Source organism: Ursus americanus, chromosome 17 (assembly GCF_024610735.1).
Source record: "Ursus americanus isolate L20-20 chromosome 17, mUrsAme1.1.p, whole genome shotgun sequence".
Lineage (NCBI taxonomy): Eukaryota > Metazoa > Chordata > Mammalia > Carnivora > Ursidae > Ursus > Ursus americanus.
The window spans coordinates 57,759,244-57,773,091 of record NC_142143.1 but is presented as its reverse complement, the minus strand read 5'-3'; the positions used below and the strand labels follow the sequence as shown (position 1 = coordinate 57,773,091).

The 13,848-nt window shown below is 35.3% G+C and overlaps 1 protein-coding gene across 1 annotated transcript; it reads left to right on the top strand.

The window, feature by feature from the left end:
- The first annotated feature begins 6,566 nt into the window (after positions 1–6,566).
- On the top strand, positions 6,567–7,505 carry LOC148108721 (olfactory receptor 6C6-like). Its single transcript, XM_087869128.1, has one exon. The coding sequence runs from the start codon at positions 6,567–6,569 to the stop codon at positions 7,503–7,505; it is 939 nt and encodes a 312-aa protein (XP_087725254.1).
- The last annotated feature ends 6,343 nt before the right edge of the window (positions 7,506–13,848 follow it).

Here is a 13,848-nt window from a genome sequence, read left to right as displayed (position 1 = left end):
CAAAAAATACATGGAGGCAAATGAAAATGAAAACACTATGGATCAAATTATGAGATGCAGCAAAAGTAGTTCTAAGAGTAAAGTTTAGAGCAATACAGGCCTACCTCAGAAGCAAGAAAAATCTCAAACAACATAACATTACATGTAAGGAAACCAGAAAAAGAAGAATAAATAAAACACAAACTCTGTGGAAGGAAGGAAATAATAATTAGAGCAGAAATAAAATAGAGATAATAAATAAATAAATAAATAAATAAATAAATAAATAAATAAATAATAGAGGGGGGAGGGAGGGAGGGAGGGAGGAAGGAAGGAAGGAAGGAAGGAAGGAAGGAAGGAAGGAAGGAAGGAAGAAGGAGCTGATTTTTTAAAAGATCAGCAAAGTTGAAAAATAACCTTTAGCCAGACTAATCATAAAAAAAGAGGACTCAAATAAACAAAATCATAAATGAAAGAGGAGAAATTACAACTGACACAACAGAAATGCAAAGTTTATAAAGGACTACTATGAAAAATTATATGCCAAAAAATTGGGCAACCTAAAAGAAATGGATGAATTCCTTGAAACAGGTAAACTATGAGAACTGAAACAGGAAGAATTAGAAAATTTGAGTGAACAAACTAGAAGTAACAAAATTAAATCAATAAAAAAAATCCCAAAAAACAAAAGTCCAGGACCAAATGGCTTCCCAGGTGAATCCAAAGAACATTTAAAAAAGAGTTAGGACCTATCCTTCTCAAACTTTTCCAAGAAATAGAAGAGGAAGGAAAGCTTCCAAATTTTGTCTATGAGGCCAGCATTATGCTGATACAAATGCCAGACAAAGACACTACAAAAGAGAAAACCACAGGCCAATATCTCTGATGAACACAGATGCAAAAATCCTCAACACAATATTAGCAAATCAAATCCAAATATACATTAAAAATTTTTTTTCAACATGATGCAAGTCAATCAAACATCATACATCACAACAACAAGGGAAAGGATAAAAACAAAATGATCATTTCAATAGATGCAGAAAAAGCCTTTGAAGGCCAATATTACCTTGATCCCCAAACCAGGCAAAGACCCCCTCAAAACGGAGAAATACAGACCGATTTCCCTAATGAATATGGACGCCAAAATCCTCAACAAGATCCTGGCTAATAGAATCCAACAGTTCATTAAAAGGATTATCAATCAGGATCAAGTGGGATTCATACCTGGGATGCAAGCGTGGTTCAGTATTCGCAAATCAATCAGCATGATACATCATATCAACAAGAAAAGACTCAGGAACCATATGATCCTCTCAATCGATGCCGAAAAAGCATTTGACAAAATACAGCATCCTTTCCTGATTAAAACCCTTCAGAGTGTAGGAATAGAAGGTACATTTCTCAATCTCAAAAAAGCCATCTATGAAAAGCCTACTGCAAATATTATTCTCAATGGGGAAAAGCTGGAAGCCGTTCCCTTAAGATCAGGAACACGACAAGGATGCCCACTCTCGCCACTATTATTCAACATAGTACTAGAAGTCCTTGCAACAGCAATCAGACAACAAAAAGGGATCAAAGGTGTTCAAATCGGCAAAGAAGAAGTCAAAATGTCTCTCTACGCAGATGACATGATACTCTATATGGAAAACCCAAAAGAAGCCACTCCCAAACTATTAGAAGTTATAGAGCAATTCAGTAACGTGGCAGGATACAAAATCAATGCTCAGAAATCAGTTGCATTTCTGTACACGAATAACGAGACCGAAGAAAGAGAAATTAGGGAATCCATCCCATTTACAATAGCACCAAAAACCATACGTTACCTTGGAATTAACCAGAGACGTAAAGGACCTATATTCTAGAAACTATAAATCACTCTTGAAAGACATTGAGGAAGACATAAAAAGATGGAAAGATATTCCATGCTCATGGATCGGAAGAATTAACATAGTTAAAATGTCCATGCTACCCAGAGCAATCTACACTTTCAATGCTATCCCGATCAAAATACCGATGACATTTTTCAAAGAACTGGAACAAATAGTCCTTAAATTTGTATGGAACCAGAAAAGGCCCCGAATCTCCAAGGAACTGTTGAAAAGGAAAAACAAAGCTGGGGGCATCACAATGCCGGATTTTGAGCTGTACTACAAAGCTGTGATCACAAAGACAGCATGGTACTTGCACAAAACAGACACATAGATCAATGGAACAGAATAGAGAGCCCAGAAATGGACCTTCGGCTCTTTGGGCAACTAATCTTTGATAAAGCAGGAAAAAACATCTGGTGGGAAAAAGACAGTCTCTTCAATAAATGGTGCTGGGAAAATTGGACAGCTACATGCAAAAGAATGAAACTTGACCACTATCTCACACCATACACAAAAATAAACTCCAAATGGACAAAAGACCTGGATGTGAGACAGGAATCCATCAAAATCCTAGAGGAGAACATAGGCAGCAACCTCTACGACATCGGCCAAAGCAACCTTTTTCATGATACATCCCCAAAGGCAAGAGAAACAAAAGATAAAATGAATTTATGGGACTTCATCAAGATTAAAAGTTTCTGCACAGCCAAGGAAACAGTCAAAAAAACTAAGAGGCAGCCCACGGAATGGGAGAATATATTTGCAAATGACACTACAGATAAAGGACTGGTATCCAAGATCTACAAAGAACTTTTCAAACTCAATACACGAGAAACAAATAAACAAATAAAAAAATGGGCAGAAGATATGAACAGACACTTTTCCAATGAAGATATACAACTGGCTAACAGACACATGAAAAAATGTTCAAAATCATTAGCCATCAGGGAAATTCAAATCAAAACCACACTGAGATACCACCTTACGCCAGTTAGAATGGCAAAAATAGACAAGGCAAGAAACAACAATTGTTGGAGAGGATGTGGAGAAAGGGGATCCCTCCTACATTGTTGGTGGGAATGCAAGTTGGTACAGCCACTCTGGAAAACAGTGTGGAGGTCCCTTAAAAAGTTAAAAATTGAGCTACCCTATGATCCAGCCATTGCACTACTGGGTGTTTACCCCAAAGATACGGACGTAGTAAAGAGAAGGGCCATATGCACCCCAATGTTCAGAGCAGCAATATCTACAATAGCTAAATCGTGGAAGGAGCCAAGATGCCCTTCAACAGATGACTGGATTAAGAAGTTGTGGTCCATATATACAATGGAATATTACTGCGCTATCAGAAAGAACGAGTTCTCAACATTTGCTACAACATGGATGGCACTGGAGGAGATAATGCTAAGTGAAATAAGTCAAGCAGAGAAAGACAACTATCATATGTTTTCTCTCATCTATGGAACATAAGAAGTAGGATGATCGGTAGGGGAAGAAAGGGATAAAGAAAGGGGGGGTAATCAGAAGGGGGAATGAAACATGAGAGACTATGGACTCTGAGAAACAAACTGAGGGCCTCAGAGGGGAGGGGGTGGGGGAATGGGATAGACCGGTGATGGGTAGTAAGGAGGGCACGTATTGCATGGTGCACTGGGTGTTATACACAACTAATGAATCATTGAGCCTTACATTGGAAACCGGGGATGTACTGTATGGTGACTAACATAATATAATCAAAAATCATTTAAAAAAAAAAGAAAAAGCCTTTGACTAAGTATAATATCCATTCATGATAAAGCTGTCAACAAAATAGATGTAGAAGGAACATACCTCAACAAAATATACACCATTTATAAAAACCCACAGCTAACATCACACTCAATTGGGGAAAAAGTGAGAGGTTTTCCCCTAAGGTCAGGATGATGACAAGGATATCCACTATCACAACTTTTATTCTATATAGTAATAGATGTCCTAGTCACAGCAATCAGACAAGAAAAAGGAATAAAAATCATGTAAATTGGTAAAGAAGAAGTGAAACTGACTACTTGCAGATGACATGATACTACATAGCAAAAACCCTAAAAACTCCACCAAAAAAATAGCTAGAACTGATATATGAATTCACTAAGATCACAGGATACAAAATCAATGTACAGAAATCTATTGTATTCTATCCACTAATAATGAGGCAACAGAAGGAGAAACTAAGAAAATAATCTCATTTACAACTACACTGAAAATAGTAAAATACCTAGGAACAAACTTAACCAAGGAGGTGAAAGACCTTACTCTGAAAACTGTAAAACACTGATGAAAGAAACAGAAGATGACACAATCAAATGGCAAGATATTCCATGCTCATGGATTGGAAGAACAAATATTGTTAAAAGTCTTATACTACCCAAAGCAATCTAAAATACAATCTCTATGAAAATAGTAACAGAATTTTTCACAAACCAAAAAACAAAATAAACAAACCCCTAAAACTTGTATGGAACGACAGAAAAACCCAAATAGCCAAAACAAACTTGAAGAAGAACAAAATTGGAGTTATCACAATTCAGACTTCAAGTTATATTACAAAGCTGTAGTAATCAAAACAGTATTATACTGGAAGTAAAAGGGACACATGGATCAATGGAACAGAATAAAAAGCCCAACCAACATTCCTAAAAGGTAAGGAAAGACTAGGGACTTTTCCAAAATAAGGAGATTAAAACATTATGGTAATTAAATAAAAATGTAATTTTAAATTGTATTATTTTCTATAAGGAAAATTTTTAGTCACTGGTGAAACTTAAATAGGATTGGAGAACTTCAGTTGCTAATGTAGCATTGTTAATGTCCTGACAATAATGGTTATATCATACTTATCTAGATAGCAGAATTTTCTTTTTTGTTGTAAACACATACCACTATATTGAGGAGCAGTTGGGGCATCACATGGTGCAGGAATAAGATATTCATTGTCTATTTGTTGGGGGTTTTGTTATATTTTATATTGTTTCAAAATTTCAAAAAGTAGCAAAACATTAGATTATTGCCATACACCTCCAATCTGGGGCATAGGTCACAAGTTAGTGAAATTCTAACATTGATTGAGGAAGCAAGAGAGAGGTTTCCTTTGGGGATAAACCACCTTAATGAGTAGAAATTGTCATACTGTCCCAGGGCAGTAGAATATCTGAAATTCTTGTTGGCATTAAGTATAGAGTTTAAAATAATTCTAGTTCTCTTTTGGAAGAATATCTGTTTTGTTTTGTAGTTAAATTCAGTTTTGTGCTTAAAGCAATTCACAGTAGCTTTTATTTCTTTCCTTTTTGTTTGTTTTAGTGGTGGTTGTTTTATTTTTTACATAACTGATATTCCTGACATGAGTCTCCAGGGGGCATTTCTTTTTCTTTTCTTCTTTTTTTTCTTTAATTAATCCCCTGTGTCTCTTATCAGCAAAATGATAAAATTGTCTCTTGTGTTAGTACACTATCTGAAGCCAAAATTGCTTGTTACAAAATTTGGATTCCTTTCATATGAGGGATTTCCCAAAACATCTTTTCATTTAGAGCATTACATTTTCATTTAGACTTTTTGTGGAGACATTTACCTTCATCTTAATATATAAGAAAAGAAGACAGAAAATGAATCTTAACCTGGCCTGAAAGAGGATTCTAATTACTTATAATATTTGGATTCTGTCATTTTAATGAGTGTCAGTGGAAGTGAAAGTTATTAACAGATGCACAGAATTTCCAGAATGCATATCTATTTTTAGATTCTTTCTGCAGAAAAGCTTTGGAATTAAATTTCCTCTTAAATTATTGAATTTTTTGTAATATTATTAGAGGGAGAATATTCATCATTTATTTTTGGCCCCTGTTTCTACCATATTCTTATAGTGGGAAAATTATATGAATGTATCCTAGATATGGTAAGTCACTTAAAATTTGCAAGAAATATCTAGATGATAAATGAAAGCATTCCCACAAGTAAAAGTCAGGTAATCCACTGACTTCTGAACTGTTATTTATTTTTGTGTTTTTATGTAGATGCAATAGTCAAAACTTGATGATTAAATGCAACTAATATGAGAAGACTGATGTATTTGAAATCAAAGAAAAATAATATTTAAGTGAAATGAGATAAAGGAACAGCGGGGACTATTGCATTGGGACAAAGTAACCATATATGTCAGAATATTTTAATCATAGAGAAAATATATAACTGGCATTATTTCTATATTTCACAAATTTTTAAGTGTTTTAATGAGCAAAGAATTTTAGAAGAACCTTACAAATAGACATTGGTATTAATTTTCTGGATGTTACAAGAAATTTTTCAATAATTTTAAAGATATACGTAGAAAATATATTTAGTGTCAAGCTTATGTTCTGTCTCTTTAGAACATTGAAACAGAATTCAGCTCATTTGGAAATGATCAGCTAAAACTTAAATTATCTTTCCACTTCCAATAGGAAAAAAAGAAAAAGATAGTGTTGTTATCATAATTAAGGCTTAATTGGAAACATCAGTTGAGTTACCTATGTTGAACTATGCTGTAGTTTTAAGTATCTTCTGTCTTGTGAAATTAGATCGATTTTTTAAACCTATTTACATTTCTGTTTTTTTTCTGTCTGTACCTTTTTAAAAACTCCTCTTATTTGCAATTCTGAAGTTGTTTTCCTATTCTATTTCATAAGACTCAAGTCTGAAATGAGGAATCAGTCAAGAGAGATTGAGTTTATTCTCCTAGGATTGACCGACGACCCACAATTGCAAATTGTGATTTTTATATTTCTCTTTCTAAACTATGTATTAAGTGTGATGGGAAACTTAACCATCATCCTTCTTACCTTGCTAGATCCCCGACTCAAGACTCCCATGTATTTTTTCCTCCGAAATTTCTCCTTCTTGGAAGCTTCATTGACAACAGTCTGTATTCCCAGATTCCTGATAAGCATCGTGACTAAAAACAAAATAATTTCCTACAATAGTTGTGCATCCCAGTTATTCTTTTTCCTCTTATTAGAAATTACAGAATTTTACCTCCTGGCTGCCATGTCTTTTGACCGTTATGTAGCAATCTGCAAACCCCTACATTACCCCATCATTATGAATAACAAAGTGTGTTACCAACTTCTATTCAGTTCATGGACAGTTAGCTTTCTGCTTACATTTCCACCAGTGGCTTTGGGATTGACACTGGACTTCTGTGCTTCCAGAGTAATTGATCATTTCATGTGTGACTCTTCCCCTGTGCTGCAGCTTTCCTGCACTGACACTCATTTCCTGGAATTGCTTTCATTTGTCTTAGCTATTGGAATACTCCTGATCACGTTGCCTTTAGTGATTCTTTCTTACACATATATTATCAAGACCATTCTAAAACTCCCCTCTGCCCAGGAAAGAACAAAGGCTTTTTCTACTTGTTCTTCTCATATGATTGTAGTCTCCCTTACTTATGGTAGCTGTATCTTTAATTACATAAAACCAACAGCAAAGGAAAGGGTGACTTTATCCAAAGGTGTAAGTGTTATTTATACCTCCGTTGCCCCTTTATTAAACCCTTTCATTTACACTCTCAGAAACCAGCAAGTGAAACAAACCTTCAAGGACATACTCCAAAAGATTTCCTCTTTTTTCAAAAAATAAAGAGGAAATTTAATTTTTAAACCTTAGTTTAAAAAGTAAATAAAATTTTTGACTTATTTTATATTTATTTAATATGTTCTTCAAATAGTCCATCTAATAATATTTTTTACCTCATAATATTTTAACCACGCATTTAACCACAATGCATCTTTTCCCTCCTACTTCTCTTAATGATCATAATTCCTTTTTGTGCTACAGTATGAGTATTCTCTTGAGTTATCAACACAAATGTGAAATTTCTTTTACTCTACATAACATGGTACTGACCTCCTCAAAAAATGATTTTGAATAGATATTCATCATAGAAATTTTATGGAATTATACAGACATCACTATAACAACATGCACTACTACTGGGACTCTAGGAAGTTCTTCAAATGTCACTCAAATGTTTTCAACAAGGCAAGAAAAAAGGCAGGCTTCAAGTTATAAAAAGCTCATATGTTCTAAAATGTAGCAGAACTTTATCTCATAGGTCATTAGACCTGAAAATTTGGAGTGAATAAGAATCACACACCTGGTTGGTTTATTTAATAGCAAAGACAATATTCTCACCCTTAAAATGCCTTTTTTAAAAAAGATTTTATTTATTCATTTGAGAGAAAGAAAGAGACAGAATGAGCACAAGCAGGAGAAGAGGCAGAGGGAGAGGGAGGAGCAGACTCAGAACTGAGCTGGGCTGGGAGCAGAACATAAGGCTGGATCCCAGGACCTGGAGATCATGACCTGAGCTGAAGGCAGATGCTTGATCATGTGAGCCCCCCTTAAATGTCTTTTTAACTTACCTGGAGTACAATATAGAAACATGGACTGTAGGTGATTCTGATGTAGGTGGTTCCTATGAGAGTTTTCTTTTTTCTTTTTTTTTTATTTTTTCTTTTTTATTTTTTTAGATTTTATTTATTTATTTGACAGAGATAGAGACAGCCAGCGAGAGAGGGAACACAAGCAGGGGGAGTGGGAGAAGAAGAAGCAGGCTCACAGTGGAGGAGCCTGATGTGGGGCTCGATCCCATAACGCCAGGATCACGCCCTGAGCCAAAGGCAGACGCCCAACTGCTGTGCCACCCAGGCGCCCTGAGAGTTTTCTTTTTTAATATAAAAACCTATGTGAGCAGAGTTTTATTTTATTGTTATGTTCAATTTATTGAGGATGGATTTTTGGATGTTGGAGTCAGGAAGACAAGTTAAATGGCTAATGTTTTAAACTAAATGAGTTATTTGAGAACTGAAATGCAATAGTGTCAATGAATCTGAAGCTCCAGGAAATGGTTCCACATATATTAAGAAAACAAACTGAAAGGAGTGGTTGAACATTTGGATATATGGGATAAATGAAAAAAGATTTTAACAAATGAGTTGCATCTTCCTTAGACCTTCATTCTGCCCACTCCTGCACACACTCCCTTAAATAGTCAATGTCTTTAAAGAAGACAGCATTACTGGTATCCTGTAAGATTTAAAAAAAAAAAAGGACCTACAAAGAAATCCCTGAAATATATAGAGTTCCTTATTGGGTATAATACACCATCTAAGAAGTATGAGTGAAAAAATCATTAAGGTATTTAATGCTGTAACGCCTATCTATGTGTCTCTGAGAAGAAAACAATTTACGTTCAGGTTTGTGTTCTGATTTATGTTACTATTTTAAGCCAACACTGTTAATCATCTTCTTTTCTAAGGTAATTACAAGGGAATAAGTGCATGTTATTATATGCAAGGCCCTCCAAGCTTTCCAATAAGCTCTTGAAAGACTACTAGACCCTTTTTAGATTTGCTTTGTGAGTATTTTCCTCATTCTTTCACTTGTCTTTTCACTTTCCTGATACTGTCCTTTGGTCACAGAATTTTAAATTTTGGTGAAGTCAAATTGTTCTGTTTTTTTATTTTGCTGTGTGTGCTTTTGGTGTCATATTTAAAACACCGTTTCTTAATCCAAAGTTGCAAAGATATACCTACCATTTATTCTAAGAAGTTTCTAGTTTTATATCTGACATTTAGGTCTTTGGTTTCCATTCACTTAATGTTTGTGTATAGTTTAAGTACAGATTAAAGTCACATTTTCCTGAAAATAGTCAGTTATCACATGATTTGCTGAAAAGTTTATTATTTCCCCATTGAATAATCCTGGCACACTTGTTAAAAATCAATTGACAATAAATGTACAGGTCTCTTATAGGACTCTCAGTTCTATTCCTTTGAGCTATGGCTCAATTGCTATGCCAGTATCACACTGTCTCTATCACTGTACCTTTATATTAAATTTTGAAATTGGAAGGGTTGACTCTTCCAAGCTTCTTCCTTTTTCACTATTGTTTTGGCTACTCAGGGTCCCTTGCAATTCTATATGAATTTTAGGAACAAATTGTTCATTTATGCAAAAAGAACAGCTGAAAATTTAATAAGGATTACACTGAATCTGTGGATCAGTTTGGGAACTATTACCATCTTAATTCAATGTCAGGTCTACTCTTCAATTCATAGGTTGTCTTTATTTATTTAGGAATTCTTTAATTTTTTTTTAAATTTTGTTATTTTCTTGGTACAATGTTGCACTTTCTTGGTTAAATTTACATAAAATAACTCCTACAACTGAACAATAAAAAAGAACAAGCACTCAACAAAATATAGGCAAAGGACTTAAGATATATAAACAGGCAAAAAGCACATGAAAAGATGCTCAAGAATGGTAGTATTTAGGAAAATGTAAGTCAAAACCATAATGACATACCATATTACAGCCAGTAAGACAGTTATAAGATGTATGTGTATGTATATCTGCTTGTATGTGTGTGTACATATATGTTGGTTATATATATCACAAAAAATAACAAGTGCTAGTGTACAGAATAAGAAGTAATGATGTACAGAATTTGGAATCCTCATACATTTCTGGTGGGAATGTAAAATGTGCAGCCGTTTGGAAAAGTTTGACAGCTCATCAAGAATGTAAATATAGAGTTACCATATAATCCAGAAATTCTACGTCTAGGAGTTGAAAACATGTTCACACAAAAACTTCAACACACATTTTCATAGACGCATCATGCATAAGAAACAACCCATGTAACCTTCAAGTGATGAGTGGATAAACAAAATGTGGTACAGGTATATTTTATTCATTTTCATGTGTTGTGCTTTGCTTTGTAGCACTTTGCATATACTGCATTTCCTACAAGTTCAAGTTTTGTGACAATCCTGCATCAAGCAAGTCTACTGGTACCATTTTTCCAACAGCATTTGCTCATCTCTGTATCACTTGTGGTAATTCTCACAATATTTCAAGCCTTTTCATTATTATTATATTTGCTATGGTGATCTGTGATTGTGATCTTTGATGTTACAGTTGTAATTGTTTTGGGACACCATAAGCACTGCCCATATAAGACAGCAACTATAATCAGTAAATGCTGTGTGTGTTCTCACTGCTCCACTGACCAGCTGTTCCTCCTTCTCTCTCCTTCTCTTTTGGCCTCTCTATTCCTTGACACACACACACACTAATATTGAAATTGGACTAAATAATGACCCTGCAGGGCCTGTAAGTGCTCAAGTGAAAGAAAGAATCACATGTTTCTCACTTTAAATCAAAAGCTAGAAATGATTAAACTTAGCTCCCGCATTGGGAGCCTGCTTCTTCATCTCCCACTCCCCCCTGCCTGTGTTCCCTCTCTTGCTGGCTGTCTCTCTCTCTGTCAAATAAATAAATAAAATCTTTAAAAAAAAAAAAGAAATGATTAAGCTTAATGAGGAAGGCATAGAAAAAGCCAGGATAGGCCAAAACCTGGTTCTCTTGCACCAGTTACCCAAGCTGTGAATACAAAGAAAAAGTTGTTGGGGGTGCCTAAATGTTCAGTTGGTTAAGTATCCGACTCTTGGTTTCAGGTCAGGTCATGATCTTGTGGTTGTGGGATTGAGCCCTGTGTCTGGCTCTCAGCTCAGTGTGGAGCCTGTTTCAGATTCTCCTCCCTCTCTCCCTCCTGCTCACTCTCTCACTCTCTCTCAAACAAATAAATAATCTTTAGAAACAGAAAAAAAAAAAAGAAAAAGAAAAACAAAGAAAAGCCCTTGAAGGAAATTAAATGTGCTATTCCAGTGAACACATGAGTGATAAGAAAATGAAGCTGCCTTATTGCCAATAGGGAGAAGGTTTTAGTCTACTGGATAGAAGATCAAATGAGCCACAATATTCCTTTAAACCAGAGCCTAATGCAGAGCAAGGCCCTAATTCTCCTCCATTCTATGAAGACTAAGAGAGGTGAGGAAGCTACAGGAAAAAAAGTCAGAAGCAAGCAGAGGTTTGTTCATGAGGTTTAAGGAAAGAGGCCATCTCCATAACACAAAAGTACAAGGTGAAGCAGCAAGGATTGTAGTAGTTGCTGAAGTGAATTATCCAGAGAATCCAGATAAGATAATTAATGAAGGTGGCTACACTAAACAACAGATTTTCAATATAGATGAAAAAAACTTATAATGGGAAAAGATGCCATCTAGCACTTTTATAGTTAGAGAAGAGTAGCCAATGCAGGACTTCAAGGCTTCAGAGGGTGGGCTGACTCTCCTGTTAAGGCTAAGGCAGCTAGTGACTCTAAACTGAAGCCAATGCTCATTGCCCATTCTGAAAGACCTAGGCCTCCTAAGAATTATGCTTAATCTGCTCTGCTAGGGATCTATAAATGGAATAATAGAGCCTGGATGACAGCACCTCTGTTTACAACATGGTTTACTAAATATTTTAAGCTCACTGTTGAGACCTACTGCTCAGTAAAAGATTCCTTTCAAAATACTGTTGTTCATTGACAACGACCTGACCATTCAAGAACTCTGACGGAGATGTACAACACAATTAATGTTGTTCTCATGACTGCTAGCACCACCATTCTGCAGCCCACGGATTAAGGGGTAATTCTGACTTTCAATACTTATAATTTAGGAAATACATTTCATAAGGCTAGAGATGCCACGGATACTGATTTCTCTGATGGATCTGGGTAAAGTAAATAGAAAATTTTCTGGAAAGGATTTACCACTCTAGATGCCATTAAGAACATTTATGATTCATAGGTAGGGGTGAAAACGTACCAACATGAACAGGAATTTCAAAGAAGTTGATTGCAAAATATGGTATTTATAAATATTCTCAGTTACTGTTCTGTGTAGAAATGAACCCCAGACTTTGGTCAAATTCATTTATATTATACAAGTGATAGTGACTCTTGGAAGAAATTCAAGGTATGATTTATTTATTAACCAGGGTTGGGGATCTTTCCATATTGTAAACCACTTATAAATTAAAAATTCCTGATATATTCTAGTTGTGTAAAAAATGTATTAAGTATAACTTACATAAAAGCAAATACAATAATTTTAATCCAGCAAATTTGGACAATGATTGACAAGGCATATATAGAATATCTTCATTACTTAGTAATCTCCTTGGCCTCTAGTCTCCATGTCTGCTATTGGATTCAGATATACAAAGATGTCTCTCTGCCACATAAATTACTTTTACTTTTTCTGGAATATCTTATAAAAGAAATCACAAATTGTGAATGTTGAAGTCTGGTTTCACTTGCTCAACCCTATTTCGGAGATTCATCCATTTTATTGTGTGCATCCTTAAGTTCTTTCTTTTTTGGTAATGCAATTTGGTCAAATCTGATTTTAGATATTTGATTTAGCAAATGTAGAATCTCTGGCATCCTTTTGTCTCAGCCAGCTTTCCCTCCTCAGTTCCCACATGTTGGTGTTCTTATTCTCCGAGGAATCTCTCCACAAGTCTGAATCATTTGCTTTGATCAGTGTAATAATCAAGTACCCACCATATTCTGAAATGTCAATTGCTAAAAGCCTGTATCGTCCCATAATGTCCTTCTGAAATAAGTGTCTGCCAAAGGAAAGTTAACTGGGGCAGGGGGGTTATTCCCCTATGCCTTGGTGACTCTGCTGCTCAATTCCCATTCTCCATGGGAGCTGGAATTACAGAATTACAGGAATTGTCTTTAGAGGAAAGAAAGAAGGATTCATGAAGAGGAACACTATTCACCATTTTGCTGCTCTTTTGGGCATCTCATCCCACCTGCTAATTAACATCTTCTACTCTCCTTTTTGATCCAGCATGTTGCAAGACTCAACCTACTTTTCTCCTTTGTGCTAGTAGCTCACTTGATCTTTTGGGGTTTATACCCACAAAGAGTTGCTGTGGAATAGTACACTGTCTTACTGCCTGTCTTTGCTAACCTCTCATGAATCAGCATATTTGGTTTAAGGCTATACTGCCAGTTATATATGGAATCACAAAATGTTGTAATTATAAGAAATCATAAATTTGCAAATTCTTACAG

Excerpts from the sequence above, each read along its gene's own strand:
- LOC148108721 (XM_087869128.1), top strand. The coding sequence starts at position 6,567 with ATGAGGAATCAGTCAAGAGAGATTGAGTTTATTCTCCTAGGATTGACC.